Source organism: Pangasianodon hypophthalmus, chromosome 17, assembly GCF_027358585.1.
Source record: "Pangasianodon hypophthalmus isolate fPanHyp1 chromosome 17, fPanHyp1.pri, whole genome shotgun sequence".
NCBI classification, from domain to species: Eukaryota; Metazoa; Chordata; class Actinopteri; order Siluriformes; family Pangasiidae; genus Pangasianodon; species Pangasianodon hypophthalmus.
Window position 1 is genome coordinate 21,271,479 of NC_069726.1, and position 22,384 is coordinate 21,293,862.

Here is a 22,384-nt window from a genome sequence, read left to right on the forward strand (position 1 = left end):
ACTCTTGAGTGGCATAAATCCATCATTTTTTATATATATATATATATTTGTCTGTAAACATTCTTTTGTTTTCTTTATCCTGCTTTATTTTCAAGCCCCATGTTGAGAAATTAAAGAGCAGCAAAGAGCACTGTAAGTTCAGAAATTGGTTTATTTGACATGTGTTTGTTTTATTGTCTATTTATCGTTCGTCATGTGACTCATTTTAATTTCCACTGATTTGATTTTTTTTAAGCTCTTGGAGCTCCTAAGGACTCAGAGAACAGTCTTCCCATCCAGGTGGACTACGATGCTCATGATGCTCAGGTCTTCAGACTTCCTGGACCTGCGAGAGCACAGAGGGGCAGCAACCTCCGGTAGTGTTCGAAAATTCAGTAAAGACTCCATGCAGTCGTTATAAAACATTCAGTTATTATGGTTTATAACAATTTCTCCTCAGTCATGCTCTTATTATTGTTATTATTGTTATTATTGTTATTGTTATTATTATTATTATGCTTTCTCAGGTCAAGCAGAGAGAAGGACGCGAGCATTAGGAAGAGCTGGTGCTCGGCGGAGGTGGGTGGAGGACACTACGGGGGCTGCTCTCCTCCTTCCCGTCCTATAGGAGGCACAGACGAGCAGCGCAGCCTTGCGTCTGATGACAGCCTGGGCCACGTCTCAAACATCCTGCTGATCCCTCGCCAGCCGCTTCAGTACGAAGTCAGCAGCTCACTCGGCTACACCAGCTGTGCCAGAGGTGTGGGCAAGCAAACCACAGCCAAGCCACACAACTCCGTCATTATCATCAATATCATCATTATCATTATTTAGTGCTTGTTGTACAGTGTGGAAGTGGAGAAGTATAAAAGATTATACAACCCAGTATCACCTGTATCTGTTTTAGATTAATATTTGCTAAAATGACAACGTTAAATGCCATATATACTGGTTTTAAATATTAGGTCAAGAAAACTGCTTTGATTTTTTTTTTTTTCACTTCTTTAAACAGTAGCTGAGCCTGTCCCTTTACTTGTAGCACATGAATGGATGGATGGATGGATGGATAAACAGATGGAACGATATGTGGATAGATGAATGGATAGCTGAATAGATAGATGGATGAGTGAATTATAGAAGGGTTAGATGGGTGGAAAGATGGATAGTTAAATGAACATACTGATGTATGGTAAGATGGAAAGTCAGACAATATAGATATATATGATGGAAGCATGGACAGATACAGTATATTGACGGATGCATAGACAGAAGGATGGATGAATAAATAAAGAGGTAGGATAGGATCAATGGATAGATGCATTGACAGACAAATGGATGGTTAGACAGATAGATGGGATGGATAGATAAGATGGATGGATGAATAGATAGGATAGATGGATAGACAGATGGATTGATGTGTAGAAAGATGGATGGATCAGCTGGTGGATGGATGGATGGATAGGATGAATTGATGGATAGGTAGACAAGTGGTCAGATGGATGGATGGATGGTTGGATGGATGTATTGTGTGACAGTTGATGAACCTCTGGTGTGGATTTTGGATCTCATTTTGTGTGTGTGTGTGTGTGTGTATGTGTGTGTGTGTGTGTGTGTCAGAGCTGCTGGAGAAGCTTGTGGAGTCTCAGCGGGACTCGAGCGCTCCGGGCCGCTTCACCGTGGGCAGTGCTGAGTCGACGCTGCACATCCGCCCGGGCGGTTACACACCCCAGAGAGCTCTCATCAACCCATTCGCCCCCTCACGCATGCCCATGAAGCTCACCTCCAACCGCCGCCGCTGGATGCACACCTTCCCCGTGGGTGGGTGTAACACACACATATACACACACATGCATAGACATTCACATCCCCAACAGCTCCACCAATAAGGAATAAATCTACGTTAATGCAAAACTGCGAAAATTTAACATGTTCATATAATGAAAGCTTTTTTAAGGCATTATATGGAAGCTGAATATTGCTGCTAATGCTATCCTGGCAGCGTACTGGGTTTTGTGTGTGACAATGCTCAGAGGATCCTGCCTCACGACAAATTATGGGTACTGTCGTCTTTTCAGCTGTTTCTCGGTTTTAGTTGTGTTTCCCATGTTTCAGGTCCCTCCGGCGAAGCCATCCAGATCCATCATCAGACTCGGCAGAACATGGCCGAACTGCAGGGCAGTGAGCAGCGTGACCCCGCCCACACTTCTGCTGAGCTGCTGGAACTGGCCTATCATGAAGCAATGGGCAGGTTAGACACACCCACTACAACCTACAACAGAATGATTCAATTTAGAATATCTGCCTTTTGATAAGAGAGAGTTAAGCATTAGTATATTATAGTATATATACCTTGTGTGTGTGTGTGTGTGTGTGTGTGTGTGTGTCTGTGTAGGCGAATAGGACTCCCTCAGACTGCAGACAGTGGGCTGTACATCACTGGAGGAACTAATGATTTTTCTGGTAGTCCAGCCAGTAGCAATAGCACAGGTAGACTAAACCTACACCACACAGGTACACTATACCTACACCACACAGGTACACTATACCTACACCACACAGGTACACAACACCTTCATCACGCAGGCACACTGCAACTTCGTCACGCAGGTACGCTGTACCTTCATCACACAGGTACACAACACCTACGTCATGCAGGCACACTGCACCTTCGTCACGCTGGTGCACTACACCTTTGTCACACAGGTACACAACACCTTCGTTACGCAAGTACACTGCACCTTCATCACACAGGTACACTGCACCTTCATCACACAGGTACACTACACCTTCATCACACAGGTACACTACACCTTCGTCACGCAGGTACACAACACCTACATCACACAGGTACACAACACCTACATCACACAGGTACACAACACCTTCATCACACAGGTACGCTGCACCTTCATCACACAGGTACACTACACCTTCATCACGCAGGTACACTACACCTACACCACACAGGTACACAACACCTACATCACACAGGTACGCTACACCTTCATCACGCAGGTGCACTATACCTACACCACACAGGTACACAACACCTACATCACACAGGTACACAACACCTTCATCACACAGGTACGCTGCACCTTCATCACACAGGTACACTACACCTTCATCACGCAGGTACACTACACCTACACCACACAGGTACACAACACCTACATCACACAGGTACGCTACACCTTCATCACACAGGTACGCTACACCTTCATCACGCAGGTACACTATACCTACACCACACAGGTACACAACACCTTCATCACGCAGGTACACTACACCTTCATCACGCAGGTACACTATACCTACACCACACAGGTACACTACACCTTCATCACGCAGGTACACTATACCTACACCACACAGGTACACAACACCTACATCACACAGGTACACTATACCTACACCACACAGGTACACAACACCTACATCACACAGGTACGCTACACCTTCATCACGCAGGTGCACTATACCTACACCACACAGGTACACAATACCTTCATCACACAGGTATGCTACACCTTCATCACGCAGGCACACTGCAACTTCATCACGCAGGTACACTGCACCTTTGTCACACAGGTACACTACGCCTTCGTCACGCAGGTACACTACATCACACAGGTACACTACACCTACGTCACGCAGGCACACTACGCCTACATCACGCAGGCACACTGCACCTACATCACGGAGGCACACTGCACCTACATCACGCAGGCACACTACACCTACATCACGCAGGCACACTACGCCTACATCACGCAGGCACACTGCACCTACATCACGCAGGCACACTACGCCTACATCACGCAGGCACACTGCACCTACATCACGGAGGCACACTGCACCTACATCACGCAGGCACACTACACCTACATCACGCAGGCACACTACACCTTCGTCACACAAGTACACTGCACCTTCATCACACAGGTACACTGCATCACACAGGTACACTGCACCTTCATCACACAGGTACACTGCACCTTCATCACACAGGTACACTGCACCTTCATCACACAGGTACACTGCACCTTCATCACACAGGTACACTACACCTTCGTCACGCAGGTACACTGCACCTACGTCACATGGGTACACTACACCTTCATCACACAGGTACACTGCACCTTCATTACGCAGGTACACTACACCTTCATCACACAGGTACACTACACCTTCATCACACAGGTACACTACACCTTCGTCACACAGGTACACTACACCTTCATCACACAGGTACACTACACCTTCGTCACACAGGTACACTACACCTTCGTCACACAGGTACACTACACCTTCGTCGCGCAGGTACACTGCACCTACGTCACATGGGTACACTACACCTTCATCACACGGGTACACTACACCTTCGTCACACAGGTACACTGCACCTACGTCACATGGGTACACTACACCTTCATCACATGGGTACACTGCACCTTCGTCACGCAGGTGCACTGCACCTACGTCACATGGGTACACTACACCTTCATCACACAGGTACACTGCACCTTCGTCACACAGGTACACTGCACCTACGTCACATGGGTACACTACACCTTCATCACACAGGTACACTGCACCTTCGTCACGCAGGTACACTGCACCTACGTCACATGGGTACACTACACCTTCGTCACGCAGGTACACTACATCTTACAGGTACACTGCACCTTCGTCACACAGCTACACTGCACCTACATCACACAGGTACACTGCACCTACGTCACACAGGTACACTGCACCTACGTCACATGGGTACACTACACCTTCTCGGTCTATAATAATTAAAAACTAATAATAATGAAAAATAATTAATAGTGTATGCCATGTTGCACTTAAAAGCAGCTAAGATTGTTTCAATCATTGAACAGTTGATAACTTTAGTTTGATCGTAAACAAAATTAAAATTCTAATGATGCTCATAATCAAGTTCCTTTTAACACAGTTAGCACTACTTGACTCTACAGCATGGAATGATTTATAATCACACTGTCCGCTGTCAGTCAGAAGAGGACGGCACCTCTTTTGTCTAATAATTCATTGACCATTTGAGCATTTGTAAATTAGCCGCTAACGTTTTGCAGGTACACCCGTCAACCGTGGCTCTTTTGATGAGTGCTCCAGCAGTCCGGATCCAAGTGAGTCTGACATACAGACACCAAAACACACACTTGCTCACGCCATTCACAAGCTCAAAAATGTCCATATTTCGTTAAAAAAAAAAAAAAACAAAAAAAAACCCTCAAATCAGTGTCATGTAAACTTGTGAAATTATCTGATTTATTTTATTTCTACGCCAGCGTTGTTCATCGTGCAAGTGTTGATGTGATGTTCATGATATTTTTCTGAAGCATTTTGTTGCATGCATTTTGTAAGTTGACATGCGCTATAATTTTTTCATTAGCCTAATTTTGCCTGCTTATTTTTTTTTTATAGCAAATAAAGTCAAATATAATTTTAAAATATCAGACAAAGTGTAGGCAAAGAACAACATTATGTAACTGTGTTATCTTCTGATATGGGGACCCATGAGCACTGATACTACACTGAAACAGCTGACTGCAAAAATTTGTATCCCCCATGGTTTCTCAGAGTTATATGTAATATTAACATCTAAGGATGCAGTTATAAACACTCTCTAAGATATATGGGTGTGTGTGTGTGTGTGTGTGTGTGTGTGTGTGTGTGTGTGTGTATGTATATATATATATATATATATGTATGTGTGTGTGTGTATATATGTATATATGTATATACACACACACATCTGGCCAATCATGTTGCATGTATGCTGATTTTATGCATAGTGCTGCTGCCACATGATTGGTTGATTGGATAGCTGCATAAATGAACAGGTGTAAAGGAGTTCCCAATAATGTGGACCGTCAGTGTATAAAATTTTATAAGTTGTTTTTCATTTCAGGAAATGAAAGTGGAAATTCTGATCTAACCTCTCATATTCGTCTTTTGATCTCCAACGCAAATGTCTTCAGTGGATACTAAAAACTAAAGAACCGTTTCAGAGGGAACTGTGTGTGTGTGTGTGTGTGTGTGTGCATATATATATATATATATATATGTACACACACACATACATAATCAAATTTTGGTCCTAAGGGTATACAAACCTTTGCACTTCAAAGTCACATGGCTCATGGCTTTGTAACAACATTTAAACAACATTTAAACATTTATAACTTGCAGATCAATTGGAAGATTGTTGCTAAGGTTACATCTCAGAAGGAGGCGTCTTGTCGCTTTTTATTAAAACATTTCCACAAGCTGTAATCTGTAAAACTTTTTTTTTTTCTTTTTTTGGAAATCAGTGTAATTTATTACCCGTTTTTGTCTGTTTAGGAGTGTCGTAGCAAAGATTGAACTGTGATTAAATTTTAGACCAGTTACAGTTGGATATACACTTGCCAGCCAATCAGAAACAAGCATTTTCTGTGGCTGTGATATAAACGAAATGAAAGTGATGTCAGATTTTTAAGCAAAAATGCAGTTGTTATTGCACTCTAAATTAAAACCTGAACATGCTTTCCAGACTGTAACACAGATATTATGACATTATTACATTATTATAATAAAAATTACATAGAGGATTTAGAGAGGTGCATCTTACAGTCTGGAAAATATAGTAGATAATTTTAAACATTTTTCCAGTTTTTCAGAAATGTACATTCGCATAAAAACATCAGGTGCATGTCAAAGGAATAGATGGTGGTCATGTGATCTGCGGAGGCTGATTTTGGGGGCTTTGCTCCAGGGAACTACTTTTTGTTTTGTTTCTGTCCAGAAGGTTCCAGATGGTTGTAAGGAAGGTTGTGTAGATGGTTCTTCAGGAACGTTGGGTGCTGTTTTTTGTGGAGTTTGGGGGTGAAAGTGTGATGAATAATCAGTACATCCACTCTCAGATTATGGCTGTGTCCTAAATGATGGCTTTTTTAGAAGTCACTCGTTGAGTCTTCTAGTCGAAGTGCATTATGGGAATTCCTTGGCTTTTAAATACTTACACGAGTACAATTGTAACAGTTTTTTACTCTAGCATTTGGAAGGAAGTTTAAAATATGTAGGAAGAACACTAATTAGACGTGAATTACAGCACTTGGGACACATCCTCGATCTGCTTCCACTGCTGTCCAGTTTCCCTCTTTATCCTTCTTTCAGGATCTGGTCATCTTTTTGAGACTTTCAGCTTCTTGGGCATCTTTTTTAATTGTTAATTATGGATTAATCACCACGCTCCACGCTCACAGAGTGATTCACTACACGCATGTACTGCATGCACAGTTTTGGGCTTCCTTATTCAGTTATGCAGGTGTGTGTGTGTGTGTAATATATCATATTTTCCAGAGTGTACCAGGTAAATCTTTTTATCGTAATTTGACCATCTTTAGTGTTTTAGAGTAGGTGTACTACTCCAGCAGTTATGGTGTAAAAAAAATCACTTATATAGTCACTTATAAAATCACTTATATAATCACTTTTTTTTTTTTTTTTTTTTTTTTTTTTTTTTTTTTACATTTTACACATTATATAGTTAAAAGAACATTTTTAAAAAAGGGAGATATTTCCCTTATCTACAATACAGTGTGAACGCGGCGGTTTTATATTTATCCACTTTGAGGAGCAGATTCCAAAAGCAGCACACGTACTGACTGCTTCTCTCGAGCCAGGCTTTTGTGTCGTATGCTCTAGAGCGAGGTACACTCTGGAAAATTCAGTATGTATTTTGTAATCCATGTTGCCTGTTTGTGTGTGTAATTGACCCACTTTCCCTCTAATCCCACAGTGCATGATTAATTGAGCACGCTATAGACTGCACCAGCATCAGACACAATGAAGAGCACCAGAGTAATCCACTGTCTCCTTTTTTCTCTTCCCTCCCTCCCTTTGTTTTGTCTCTCTCTCTTTTTTTCTTTGTGTTTCAATGAACCTGTTCTTCGCTCCATCTCTGTCTTTCTTTGTCTTTTCTCTCTGTCTTCCCGTTGGGCGCTTTGTATGACTGTGCTTTTTTTTTTTTTTTTTTTTTTTTAAATACTTGCTCCATTTGGGGCTTTGTGTATGCGTGTTTCTACGCTGGGGCACTGTGTGCGTGGCGTGTGCGTGGTGTGTGCGTGGTGTGTGCGTGGTGTGTGCGTGGTGTGTGCGTGTGCTTCTGAAGCCCTCCAGCTTTCTGCCCCTCCTACAGTGCCTGCGTTCTGCTGTACAGTCGGCGTGGACTGGAAGTCTCTGACCACGCCGGCGTGTCTCCCTCTCACCACCGACTATTTCCCAGAGCGCCAGTCGCTGCAGAACGACTACACGGAGGGCTGCTATGACCTGCTGCCACACACTGACCTGGAGCGGTACACACACACACACACACACAAAACTACAGAGAGGCCTGTAGATACCTGGTGCATCATATTTACGGAAGCTCCTCGGAAATGAGGTCCTTCTTGGTCACAGTTAGCATTCGCGACTATAATGCCGCTGATTATTTTCCTATAACAGCGTGTCCCAAAGTGTATTATTCCTTACATAAAAAAATAATGAAGCAACCATTTTACAAGGATTTCTCAGAGCTAAATAACTTGTGTGCATGTCAGGCGTGATGACGAGGCCCCCGTGATGAGCGCACCTCGTGTGTTTGAGGAGTTTATCTGCCAGAGGCTGATGCAGGGCTATCAGATCATCGTGCAGCCCAACACCAGGAAAGCTCCGCCCACAGTGGCTCCGCCCCTCAGCAGCAGCCCTCTGTACTCTCGGGGTAAATAAAGTGTACACATCATGTATTCTCCTTCCTGTCTGGGTCCATCTCTCTTTCTCTCTTTGTCTTTCTCTCTGTCCCTCTGTCTCTCTCTCTTTTTCTGTCTTTCTTGCTGTCTCACTCTTTCTCTCTATCTTTCCCCACCTCTGTCTCTGTCTCTCTCTCTCTTTGCCTTTCTCTTTTTTTGTGTCTTTCTTTATGCCTTTCTTTGTTTTCTTTCTTTCTTTCTTTTCTCTTTTCTCTGTTACTCTCTCTCCCTGTGTACCTCTTTTTGCCACTTTCTCTCTCTCTCTCTCTCTCTCTTTGTCTCTCTCTCCCTGTCTCTCGCTCTTTCTCTCCTTTTCTCCTCAGTGTTTGGAGGGGAATACAATGTAAAAACAATGTCGATAGCAATAATATTGTGGTTATAACCAAATTCAGTATTTATTGTCTGGTGTATTTATTCTCCTGCACTCGTCTCACACTGTTTTGTGTTTGCACTTTGTAAAGTCTTGTGAAATGTGCCACTGTATTATTAAGTGCACCATGGTCCTGGAGATTTTGAAATGTGAATTGTTCACATTTTGTTCCAGTGTGTGCAGTTCAACTTGAACTTGAATATTAACAGTAAAAGTAATTAAATTTTTCAATTGCATGTATATTTCAATATAAACATATATCTCAATAACAGGTCTGGTGTCTCGGAGGAAGGCTGAGGAAGAGGAGAGCCTGTATTGGCTCAGTATGGGACGAACTTTCCACAAAGTCTGTCTGAAAGACAAAATCATCACCGTTACACGCTACCTGCCCAAGTCAGTTTCACACACACACACACACACAATACATACACTTTAAATACATATTGGTTTGGATATTAATTGGTATCACTTCTCTTCCTTTTAATAATAATAATAATAATAATAATAATAATAATAATGGCATTAATCATTTTTGAATTTATTACTGTTGTTTCGATAAATAAAAAGGAAATTTTAGAATAACCCATGCTGTAAACTGTTATAAATTGTCATCCAAGATGCCTAATTAACGCTGTCTGCTGTAATGAATGCATAATAAATGCAAATATAAATCAACCCCATGTTTTAAGGATGACCGTTGCTGTCAAAAAAAAAAAAAAAAACACTGGGCCAAGACAGTAATCTGCTAAAAGAAGTGTAAGCGTTGGTTTAGTTCTGTTACACTGGTGCTTTGTGTGTGTGTCTCGGTCTGCGTGTGTGTCTCGGTCTGCGTGTGTGTCTCGGTCTGCGTGTGTGTCTCGGTCTGCGTGTGTGTGTGTGTGCACTGTAGGTATCCGTATGAGTCCACCCAGATCCAGTACAGCTACAGTCTGTGCCCCCCTCATGCTGACGGCCATTTTGTGCCCTGCTGGGTGGAGTTCAGTCACGAGAGACTGGAGGAGTACAAATGGAACTACCTGGACCAGTACATCTGCTCAGCCGGCTCAGAGGACTTCAGGTGCACTGTCACAAACGATTTTCTATCTTTTCTACGCTGTACTACAGGTGGTGCCGACATTCACTATTCGTTCTTCTCCACAGCCTTATCGACTCGCTAAAGTTCTGGCGCACCCGCTTCCTGTTGCTCCCAGCGGGTGGGGCCAGGCGAGTGGCGGATGGTGAGGGTCACTGGGACGTGTACGGGGAGGGACCAGGGGCAGCGGCAGGGTCTGGAGACTGGGCTCTGCTCGATGGCTTCATACGCTTTCTGGAGGGGCTGAACAGAATCCGGAGACGACATCGATCTGATCGGATCATCCGGGTGAGTAGACAAGAAGACTGTGGGTTGCCAGACAGAGAGGCCACGCCTCCTTCACTGGGACTGACAGGCACAGAGGCCACACCTCCTTCACTGGGAATGACGGGCACAAAGGCCACACCTCCTTTACTGGGAATGACTGGGAATGACAATGGCATAGACACCACACCTCCTTCAGTAGGACTGACTGACACTGAGGCCACGCCTTCTTCACTGGAACCGACAGCACAGAAGCCACATCTTCTTAACTAGGACTGACAGCACAGAAGCCATGCCTCCTTCAATAGGATTGAGGGGCACAGAGAACACACCTCCTTCACTGGGACTGACTGACACATAGGCCACGCCTTCTTTAATGGGACAGACAAACACAGAGACCACGCCTCCTTCACTAGAACTGATACATAGAGGCCAAGCCTTCTTTACTGGGACTGACAGCACAGAGGCCACGCCTCCTTTACAGACATGGAGGCAGTTTAGTAGAACTTTTCATTACTCTTGTTGTTGCTATTGTGTTGACAGAAAGGAGCAGCCATGAAGGGTCTTCAGGTGACGTCACCACTTTCTCCTTACACTGCAGAGCCTCTACCACCTCCGCTGGGTAAGAAAGGTGCTTCGGCTCTCGCTACCCTGCTTGAGCTGGATCAGACTCACAAGTAAGTCCTACTCTGTCCTCATAGCATGTTGCCATGGTAATAGCATCATGTAGCACCTGTCTCATGTCGTAGCATGCAAGAAAGTGGAACTGCATGAAAAAATGTAAACTGTGATATAACTGTAATTATATTATGTTACACAAACAAATAAGATAGTCACAAAGAATCAGCTTTTTTAATATTAGGATATAAGTGGTTAGCTATCTAAGCTAGCTAACGATTGCATAAGTAGAGAAATAATATAAAGTATTTTTGTATTATCTCAATAACATCAGAATTCAAGTTTTCTAGCTAGGCTCTGTGTGTCTGTGTGTGTGCGTGTGTGTGTGCGTGTGTGTGTGCGTGTGTGTGTGCGTGTGTGTGTGCGCGTGTGTGTGCGCGTGTGTGCGCGTGTGTGTGCGCGTGTGTGTGCGCGTGTGTGCGCGCGTGTGTGCGCGCGTGTGCGATTTGGGCTGTGGCTTTGCACACTGAGGAGAGGAGATGTAATTGTTTGATTTTGGCGAGTTTAGCTAAACGAAAAATTCACTGACTGCACCTTTAACGCAGAGTGGAAACAGGGCTGTTTGTATCTCATTTTTCATACACTAATTAATTTCCTTAATTAAAAGCATGTTTATAATATTCATTAGTGTAATGTCGGGTTAAAAACACACAGACCCACACACACAAACACCCACACTCTCTTTCTCGCTCTCTTTCTCTCTGTAGGACTCTGGAGGAGCAGCAGAGTGCCTCTCAGTATACTGTGGTTAAAGCAAACACGTCATACAATGATGCCATGGCAACTACCTATGTTGACAGCCCTAGAAAGGTGACAGATTGTTTTAAATGGGGAGAGAAGTGTGTGTGTGTGTGTGTGTGTGTGTGTGTATGTGTGTGTGTGTGTGTGTGTGTGTGTGTGTGTATGTGCCTGCTCTATTCTGGTGTATGTATTTGTTTATAGGGGGCCAAGCACCAACTGAGTGCAGAGACCCTTGTTTTTTTTTTTTGTTTTTTTTTAAATCTCTGTTCCTTTTCCATATTTCTTCTTCTTAGTTACTGCCTTACAATCATTTAAATCATGCTATGTCTGTTCTGTAAACTTTATACGTAATCATTAATAATGAAATTCGTCATGGCAACCATAAATAACATTTTTATTTCTGGAAAACCTAGTGCACTGCTTTATATTTAAGTTTTTTTTTAATATTCATCTCCTATACTTATGTTTTATTTATTTATTTATTTGTCTCCAACCTGTACACCCCACCCCTCCCACAAGAGTGCTTGGACCCCTGTCATTGCTGCATGTAGCTGGTCTCCTTTTTTCTTAGATCTTATGATTTTTTTTATTTTTTTTATTTTTTTCCTAAATCATGTTACGTGTTGGTGATTCCAGTTATGATTCTTGTGTGTTTGTGTGTGGTGATTTTTCCTGTCCCTTGTTTTCCAACCTTAACTGCAGGAAGTCAGAACTACACGGTTTACATCTTGCTCATTAGCTAAACCAGGTGTATTAGAACAGGCAAAACTGAAACACAGCATTTCACACCCATAAAGCTTAATGACGGGTGTTGTAATCGTTGTAAAAGTGCAGTGCTGTTGAATTTTAAATTCCGATTGGATAGCTGGTGATTAGGTAATATTTGGCAAGCAAGAGTGCTGTTGTACTGAAAATCAGCCTGGCTGTAATTCAGCCATAGGCACGAGGCTGCAGTATAAAAGAAGTGTTGTAACAGTTTTAATGTAACAAACTATTGCTAGAATTGGAATTTGATGTTGTAAAAACCGACAAGTGGCTTGATACACAAAGTTAAATCTACCAGTGGTGTAAGACTAAATATCAGCACTCTGGGAATGCCGCTTGTTCAATCAAATTAGTGGAAAGGAACTAGCTGTTGTATAAATAATTTTCAAAATAATATGTATTGCATGTACAAATCATAGGTTTATATTAATGTAGTTGAAAGAAGGAGTCTTTTGGTAAGATGACAGGCTGCATTTTTTTATCTTTGTAACTTCAAGAGAGACAAAAAAGAGAGGCTGGTGAGGGAACAACTGTTTATAACGTGTTGTTATAGGAGCAGCAACTCCGCTTCGTGCCGGGCCACACGTTGCTGATTATTTTCCTATGACTGCTTCCCTATTCTTAGTAAGCACTATTATAAACAATAATAAAGCTCTTATAAAGTACTGTAATTATTGTCTGTAATATGTGTAAAACACACGTGACTATAGATTTTCCTGGGAAATTCCCATGGAATATAGTGTAAATTATTAATGATATTTAAGCAAATTTGAATAAATAAATAAATAAATAAATAAACAAAACAAATGCAGTAACATTTTCTATGAAGGCATATGAATAATAACCTATGAATAAATTCATAACATGTTATGATGCATCAATGAGGCATTTTAAAAATTGTTATAGTTATTTATGAAAAGACATTATAGTTCATAGCACACATATATGTACACACATATACATATATATGTGAGAGAGAGATAGATAGATAGATAGATAGATAGATAGATAGGTAGATAGATATGCATAGATTTAGAGCACTAAATTTAGTGCTCTAAGGTTTTTTTTACATTACATTTTTATACTCTGATTTTTTAATATGCTAGAGTTCATTAATTATTTATTTATTCATTTATTATTATATGAAAGAAACATGGTGTTGGGTTTCTTTGGAATTAGTGATATATGTTATGAATACTACTTACAATGCCTCATGTTGACAATTCCTTGTGCGGATGCGTAAGTGTAATGCATTTTCATAAATAATTACACTGTGATTACATGTACAATATACAATGCCTTATGAATGCCTTATAACATGATATGAATGTCTTCAAAGTTCACATAAATGTAGATAAATCAAACACAAAACATAAACATAATTGAGAATTTATAACAGGTTTATCTGCTAAACTGGTAATAGGGTTAATCTTGTAGCTTTGGCACTGAAGTGGAAAATTGTGTACATTTTATTTTTGTAGAATTTATGAGGAATTATTAGAAGATATAACTTGCTGCCAAATGATCATATACACGGTTGTATTGATGTATGAATGTGGAATTGAAACCTGTGCGGTCCTGAAGTCCTGCAGGCCTCCTGCTGATCACGATCACGTTCAACTTCCTGGGTTCTTCTGTCTCTCTCTCTCTCTCTCTGTGGCTTTGTCTTTTTTTCTCCTGTATGCTGACAGGACACTGCGTTCATGTTGGATTTTATTCGTAGCCCTCGCTCCTCCTACATATCTCACTCTCAGGTCAGTAACGTCCTCGCTCTCTCGTTTGCTCCTTGCACAAAATAGGCATGACGATTTTTTGTGTTTGTCGTTTGTGTTTGCGTTTTATGCTTGTGTGTTTCTGAATGGCTTTCAAATGAAAAGAAAATATAACATAAAGAGTGTTAGTAAGGTTTTAACCCACCATCAGCCCTCAGAACTGTATATAGTGATATAATTAAGTTTAATGCATCCCCGTTAGCTGCAATAGGGGTGGGCGGTATAACAAAAATATCATATGACGATACTTGAAAAATTTTTATGATACACAATCACGATATACAGAAACTGTGCAAAAGTCTTAGGCCCATGCAAAGAAATGCTGTAGAGCAAACATGCCTTCAAAAATAATGAAACTAAATGACTCTACATTAAAAATATAAAGAGCAGTAAACAATAATAAATGTCAATAAAAGTCAATATTTGGTGTGACGATCCTTCGCTTTAAAAAAAAATGTTAGTCTCAGGTACAGTGTGTGCAGTTTTATAAGGAAATGAGCTGTAAGTGTTACTGAGCATCTTGCAGAAGCAGCCACAGTTCTTCTGGAGACTTTGACTGTCGACTCGCTTCTTATATTTGCAGCGAAACCCAGCAGCTTTCATTATGTTTATTGTCTGAAAAAGTGTCTCTTACGGAATCTGCTGCTTTCTTTACTGACATACAAACATTTTTCTGTAACATCTAATTTTGTGCTGGAAAACTCATGTTTGGAAATCTAAAATGTTTTTGTACTGAATCAATAATGTAGAAGTCAGAAAATACAAATCTATAACAAAGTTTGTACTAAAAAAAAAATAGGGTGCCTAAGACTTTTGCACAGTACTGTATGTTACCAACTGCCTGAAAATCAGTGTTGCGTTTAACCAAAAAAAACCCAAAAAAAACCAATAAAAAACATGTTTATAAAAATAAATTGATTCTACCAATTTTAATAAATTCAGCTGCGTCCAATCAGAGTTTGGCATTGCTATTAAAAATAAATGTTAGAGATATCACGATACCTATGATATCTCAGAAAGGTGTTATCATGACATAATTTATCACAATATCAACATTATATCGTTATATCATATTGCCCAGCCCTAACCTGCATGTACTTTTTTTTATATTACAAATGTGTAGATTCAGATTCACTGCATGTAAGTAGATTTATTAGTGTCTGTTTAATTTTCAATCTAGAAATAGTTAGTATTTTATTAAAAAGACAGGTGTGTGTAACTCTGTGGTTGCTTCCTGAAGATGCCTGCTGAGACTCCTGCAGCCAATCCCGCTGATTCTGGGTCCGTAGAGAAAGGAGGGAACCTATCAAACGACAGGATGGTGGTGGGCGGTGCTACAGACACTGCTTCAGGACCTGAACCAGGGTAAATACAGAAGTCTAAAATATAGATAGTTTAAAAAAAAAAGACTGTATTTAGTCACTGAGAACACACTTTGTTCTTCTTATGGTGTGTTCAAATAGCACTAAATTTGTGTTTTTAAACATGGGACATGATAAGTCACTGTTAGAGTGGTTAGACTCATGAGAACACTGTTGCCAGGCAACTGGGAAATATGAATTCCAAGCATATGATAGCTAATGACTACTGATTTAGTAGCTTGTGTTTTATAAAGATATGAGACAAAACAATCTGGATTATCATTTTCCCTAGACGTGTTGGTAAATCACTAATAAAAGACACCGTCATTACGTTTAACATCGATTGCTATTGCTGTTCTCTGAGAAACTTCACCAATTTCAACTGTTTAACTGTCCGGAAAGAAGCTGTCTCTTCTTTCACACGCTGGTGTTGATGTTGACGTTGTTCTGGTGATGTTCTTCTCCTCTCAGTGCTCAGCAGGGCAGCTTGTCCTCCTCCTCCACCATGCTGGAGATTCTGGAGGCCATCAAACACCCAAAGTAAGAGTCCTAACCCCACCAGGACATTTTCTATTAACATTACTGTTCACGTTGCATTAACCTTCTGTTCACAAATATACTGTATGTGTGCTTGTGTGTGTGTGTGCGTGCAGTACAGGCGTCCAGCTGCTGCCTGAGCAGAAGGGTTTGCCCCCTAACTGCTTCATCAGCGCTGAGGTGGTGCACTGGCTGATGAACACGGTGGAGAACGTGGCCACGCAGGGCATCGCTGTGGAGATCATGCAGGTACGCACTAACAACTCACATGCATCATGTTAGGGTGAGAGAGAATTAGGATGAGAGATTTAGTGATTTAAGTAAGGAATAAAACACTTCCTGTGTTGGGGGTGTGCTGGTGTAGGAAAATAATCAACAGCAGGGTGGTGTGATGTAGCACTTCCTGTTACTGTAAGTTGTATATTATAGAACGACACATTATGCTATTTATCCGTTTATAGTTACATTTAATATTGTGGAATGTCCATGAAACAAGTTAAGTGTTTTTTAATCGCTTAAGTGATAACAGGAACTAAGAGTGAAAGCAGCGAACTACTCTCTCTGTGTTTGTGTTTGTGGTGTTTCTGTAGAAAATGCTAGAAGAAGGTCTGATCGCTCACGCGTCTGGCGAGGCCATGCGCACTTTCGTCTACGGCTTCTACTTCTACAGAATCGTGGACAAGGAGAATGAGAAGGGTGAGAGTCACTTCAGGCTCATATGACAAAAACGCTCCATGTTATCAAATCACAGCAGCAGTTTTCTACCACAGATGTCCCAAAATTATACATACGAAGCATTAATTACATGTAAAATCATTATTAGTTATTAGTTATTATTTACAGGCTACAGTGTGTGAAGAAAAAGAGACAAAATTAGTCAGAGATGAGAAATGTGGGTTGAATAAAATAAGTGCTATTTGCTATTTTATAAGATTCAGTTATAATATAAACATAAACAAACTGATGTTAGTAACACCTGTCCTGATCCCGCAGCTCCGTGCAGCAGTGCTAGCTCTGCGGCGGCGCTCGACGACTTTGCGCTGTTCCAGAGGAAGTGGTTCGAGGTGGCGTTGGCGCTGGAGGAGCGTCGCTCGTGTGATCTTCCCGCCTTCCTGCTGCCGTGGCTGCCAAGCCGACCCGCCTCGTACGCCAGCCGACACAGCTCTTTCAGCCGCAGCTTCGGGGGACGCAGCCAAGCCGCCGCCCTGCTAGGTACACATTACCTCACACATGGCCCCGCCCACTGCTGGATATGTCTCTTGGCTACGTATTGGCAGCATGACACGGCCACTTTAATTCTTATTCTTAAATAGTTAAGCCTGTTAGCTAGCTAACTCTATTAGCTGACTAGCATGGCTGTGTTTCTTGTTTTTGGAACATTCATTTTATCAGTTTCATGTTTTTGTCATCCATATAATAATATGTCCATCTCTCTCCCTCTCTCTCTCTCTCTCTCTCTCTCATATTCCCTTTTTTCTCTCTGTCTCTTTGCCTCCTTCTCTCACCCCATTCTGTCTCTCTTTCTCTCTGCGAGCCTCTCTCTCTCTCTTTTTCTCTTGGCCTCTCTCTGTATCCATCTTTCTCTCTCTCTCTCTCTCTCTCTCTCTCTCTCTCTCTCTTGCCACCTTCCCGTCTCTCTCTCTCTTTCCATCTTTCACTCTCTCGCTCTCTTTCTCTGTCGTTCCCCCCCCCGTCTCTTCCACTCTCTCTCTCACACTCTATCTTTTCCTCTCTCTCTCTCTCTCTCTCTCTCTCAGCTGCTACAGTACCGGAGCAGAAGACGGTCACCCTGGACGTGGACGTGAACAACCGGAGCGATCGTACCGAATGGTGTAGCTGCTATTACCATGGCAGCTTTGCGCCCAACACGGCCTTCGAGATCAAGCTGCACTGGATGGCCGTGACGGCGGCGGTGCTCTTCGAGATGGTCAGTGATCACATCCAAAGTACAAATACAATTCACAGATCTCAGATGAATGACGTTAGCTGGTGTTTTAGTTTGTTTCATCACATTTCTGTCTTCTTTTCCGACTCTTAATATGACTCTCCAGTTCAGTATCATATGAACATTTTTAATATTTTACATTACGTTTACACATCAAAGTGTCTTCTAAAAACATATAAAAATATATCCTAAATAAAATGACACAAAGTAAGATGCTAATTTTGAAAATTAGGCAGTTGCCCAAACATTTTCTGAGCAGAACATGAAAAAACGGCAGCCTACACCCACACGAGACATCAGTGATTTGTCTCCTTTCTAAAGTGAGTTCAGGATTATGAGTGTGTGTGTGTTTGAGGGCTATAAAATGTGTGTGATGGTGTCCTGTCAGGTGCAAGGCTGGCACAGGAAGGCGGCGTCATGCGGTTTCCTTCTGGTACCGGTGCTAGAGGTGCCGTTCGCTTTGCCCTCTTATCTGTACGGAGACCCGCTGCGCGCTCAGCTCTTCATCCCCCTCAACATCCAGTGCCTGCTCGAAGACGCAAATGACAACCTGTTCGACGGTGAGAGCAAAAACAAACGTACACAAGTTATCCAAAATGTAATTGTGTAGTTTTGTCTGGAGTTTTGCAGTGGAGCTTTGAAGGTAAAGGAAAATTTTAGCTACCGGATTACGTCATCACACGCTTACCTTAAAATAGGCCAAGCTGTAATTTCCAAGACCCTGTTATTTATTAAAATGCACAAGAAGTAAAAAATCACAGAGCTAAAAAAAAAAAAAAAAAAGTCGTAGCTTCTTCTTAAAGCCGAATCACTTTCTTCATCAGCATAGAGGTTGGATACAGACTCGGGAATTATGCTCTTATGCTGTTATGTCATGAAGCTGATTATATACGTATTGTATACTGCAATAGCGAACAGGATCCATGTAAGTGGCATGGGGTGTACAAACTTTTGCACTCAATTGTAACATGTTTTGGCCTTGATGTGTGAGATGATTTGATGATCCGGATATCGCACTGTCTCGGTCAGGGTTCGAACCAGAGACGTACTGGGACCGGATGCAGCTCTTCCAGGAAGCCATTCTTTACAGGTAAACTGAAGAAGTGTTTAAAGTGCTGAGATGATTTATATTCTGTAGCAGTGAAATGACTTCGGCCTTCTCTGTTTATTAGGTTTGGCTTTGTTCAGGATAAAGTTTCTGCCTCGGCTTTTAGCTTCCCTGCTGAAAACAAGCCGCAGTACATCCACGTCACAGGTAAAATACCTTTTATGTTTAAGTTTAAAATAAAGCTCAACATGTTTTAATTTACTTTAGTGTGTAATGCGTAAAAAAAAAAAAAAAAAAGTTAAAATATTAACAGTGGAAAAAAAAAAAGTTTAAAAGTTTGCCGCCACGCGTATGCTGCAGTTGTGTGGAGCGTTGCTTGTGCACGTCAGAAATCAACGTGAGAAATTTACCAACGCAAACAGTAGGGTCAGTGTAGCACCATGTGACACTGCGTCCAGAACTTAATAACCAAACTGACGTCGAGTCTCAAATCGCACACATGCGTACTAACACGAACCGGTTTTTAGTTCTAGGAGAGATCTTCTGGATCTTCTAGATTAGTAAATGCTTTGGAATGTATGGTGAAGTAATCATGACCCAATCACGCTGAAGGCAGAAAGTTTTAAAGAGAGACAAAGCTTGTGAGTGTCGCTTTGCATGAAATCGCTAAACGTTAAGGTTCTACGTCGAATCCAGATGGACGGGGATGTTTAGGGTCTGATGTGCCACCTAGTGGACGTTACTTTTAATCCTCTGGATGGACATGAGATACGCAAGCGAGTATGTGAACAATGTTGCTGCTGCTTCTACACACACACATAAGGTCCTGCGTCGAGTATAAACTGGCCTTTACTTGGCAAAATAACTAGTATGAATTATGCTTCTCAACTAGCTAACGAGCTCATTATATGTAATCACATCATGTTAACTACTTCTGTTTAGCCAGTCAGATTTCTGCGCAAACAAAACATGCGACTGAACAGCACATTGGCGCTTTTACTGTTTCGGTGGGCTTGCTAATGGATTTGTTATCGAGTACATGGGAATGGGAAACTGGGTCTACAGTGCCAACTTCTTCCTGTAAAACTCCTTTAAACGCAATCAGAGAGCCTCTTACTTTCCTGTCTGGTCTCTCACACTGTATTTTATATTTTATGTATAACCTCTTCCTTTTTGTCCAGGCACAGTGTTCATGCAGTTGCCCTACTCGAAGAGGAAGTACTCGAGTGGTCAGCAGCGGCGCCGCCGTAACTCCGCCTCCTCGGCCAGTCAGAGTCTGTTTGGCCCTGAAGAGCATGTTGGCTACCACTGGGCTTACAACACCATGCTGACCAAAGCGTGGCGCACCAGCGTCCTGGGAGACGAAAAGCTCGCCGATCGTCTCCTGCGAGACTTCACCGACTTCTGCGCCAACAAGGACAACCGGCTCGTGAGCTTCTGGGAGAACTGTGAGGAGAAAATGAACTCCAGCGCCCCCTGAGAGACACACTCTCCGGAGGGTTAGAACACAGACTGGGATTAACCTGTATTGTCATACTTATAAACAGTTTACAGCTAACAGGAATTAATTTGGCCCAGTCAGATTTAACCGCAGTCAGCAGGTAAGTCCTGATTGGTGCTTTAATGTAATGGCTGAGTGAGGAGAGGAAATAAAGGACTAAGTCAACATGTTTGGAGTTTTCAGTGTCAGCAGAAGTAGCTGCATTGCCTCGGGAAGGAAGAAGCACAATGCTGATGGTGCACTGTGATCCCCTGGGGTGGATCAGGCCGCCTCTTAGAGGGGTAATTTATAGAAGACTAACCTAAAACACATTACACTGAAGAGGAAAACATGCATTTCATTAAAAAATGTGATTTTAAATTAGATTTAAAAGGAAACACAAGATGTAGTTCTTGGATCCTAAGGCTATGTTCATATTCATTTCCTCAACAGCCACTGAATATTTTATTTCTTTGTATAGAAAGAGTGCAGTACGGTTCGAATGTAGCCTGTTTCACAAAGTGCTGCTGTCAGTTTTTTTTTTTTTTTTTTTTTTTCCCCCATCAGAGAGAAACACATTTTGTTTAGAGACAAAAACACAGTGCAAGTAAATTCCATGGTTCATGGTTCCATGGACCTCCTCAAGGGTCCGTGATTTCCTACTTTTCTTACCATGGTAGAAATCACAACTCACCATTATTAAAGTTATGCCTATAACTGTCACCTGGAATCTAATGTCTTCTTATTTTAATAAAAAAAAATTTGGGTCACTGAAAATTAACCTTCTAGGAAAAAAAAAAAATGCTCTCAAGGATGGAGAAATTTTAATTATACTCAGTTTACACTGTTTGTGTGTGGACGAAAAAATTTTACATTTTCCAAAAAAAAAAAACTACTGCTCCTGAATCCACTGCACTGGCGCTAAAACCACACAGTGAACGGAGATCTTTAGATAAGATTAAAGTGTAATTTAAGCAATATTCCCACCTCATGGTCAGTCTACACTTAGAAATCCTCGTATTTGTTCCATGTTGGTCTTTTCCTGTATTTCGCCTTCTCTAAGGCTGACTATTCATGCTCTTAATGGTATTCTTGCGGCATTTGACATAACAATTGATGATGCACAAATCACTGGGATGGCGTGCTCATGTCAAAAGGAGTTTTTTTTTACGAGACTTTTTTTGTGTGGACGGGATTTTTTTAGAATTTTTTTTTTACTACTAGTATTTCCAAAAAAAATTTATGTATACGTGTGGGCCTAAAGGTTGTCCTTCACATGTGTCAGGAACCTTCTCACCACAGCACTGCTGTTGCATGGAGGTTTTAGACTGTTTAACACCAGTTGTTTAAAAAAAAAAAAAAAAAAAACCTGCCATACCTGATCCACTCATACCAGCACCACACACTCTGTGCTAAGAATGTACACCGCCCAAATAATATTTGGTCATTGTCGCCTCACTGCTCCAGGGTCCCTGGTTCAATCCCGAGCTCGGTTTACTGTCTGTTTGGAGTTTTTGCATATTCTACAAATGTTCACGTGGGTTTCCTCAGGGTTCTCCGGTTTCCTTCCA

At 41.7% G+C, this 22,384-nt stretch overlaps 1 protein-coding gene across 6 annotated transcripts in view; it reads left to right on the forward strand.

The window, feature by feature from the left end:
* depdc5 (DEP domain containing 5, GATOR1 subcomplex subunit) overlaps positions 1-21,536 on the forward strand; it is a 33,314-nt gene extending 11,778 nt beyond the window's left edge. For 2 of the 6 annotated variants that reach the window (XM_026942639.3, XM_053241397.1), the window contains exons 19-43: positions 96-132; positions 236-356; positions 507-739; positions 1,597-1,797; positions 2,092-2,227; positions 2,372-2,466; positions 5,082-5,135; positions 8,165-8,348; positions 8,592-8,752; positions 9,423-9,543; positions 10,040-10,207; positions 10,291-10,510; positions 11,030-11,163; positions 11,872-11,974; positions 14,362-14,424; positions 15,683-15,807; positions 16,275-16,343; positions 16,457-16,589; positions 16,931-17,036; positions 17,334-17,552; positions 18,098-18,267; positions 18,674-18,845; positions 19,315-19,375; positions 19,458-19,540; positions 20,515-21,536. In XM_026942639.3, coding sequence (XP_026798440.3) covers positions 96-132; positions 236-356; positions 507-739; positions 1,597-1,797; positions 2,092-2,227; positions 2,372-2,466; positions 5,082-5,135; positions 8,165-8,348; positions 8,592-8,752; positions 9,423-9,543; positions 10,040-10,207; positions 10,291-10,510; positions 11,030-11,163; positions 11,872-11,974; positions 14,362-14,424; positions 15,683-15,807; positions 16,275-16,343; positions 16,457-16,589; positions 16,931-17,036; positions 17,334-17,552; positions 18,098-18,267; positions 18,674-18,845; positions 19,315-19,375; positions 19,458-19,540; positions 20,515-20,813 — 3,468 coding nt within the window. In that variant the 3' untranslated portion in view covers positions 20,814-21,536. The other 4 variants (XM_053241398.1, XM_053241399.1, XM_053241400.1 and 1 more) reach the window with 4 other exon arrangements.
* Positions 21,537-22,384: the final 848 nt, after the last annotated feature.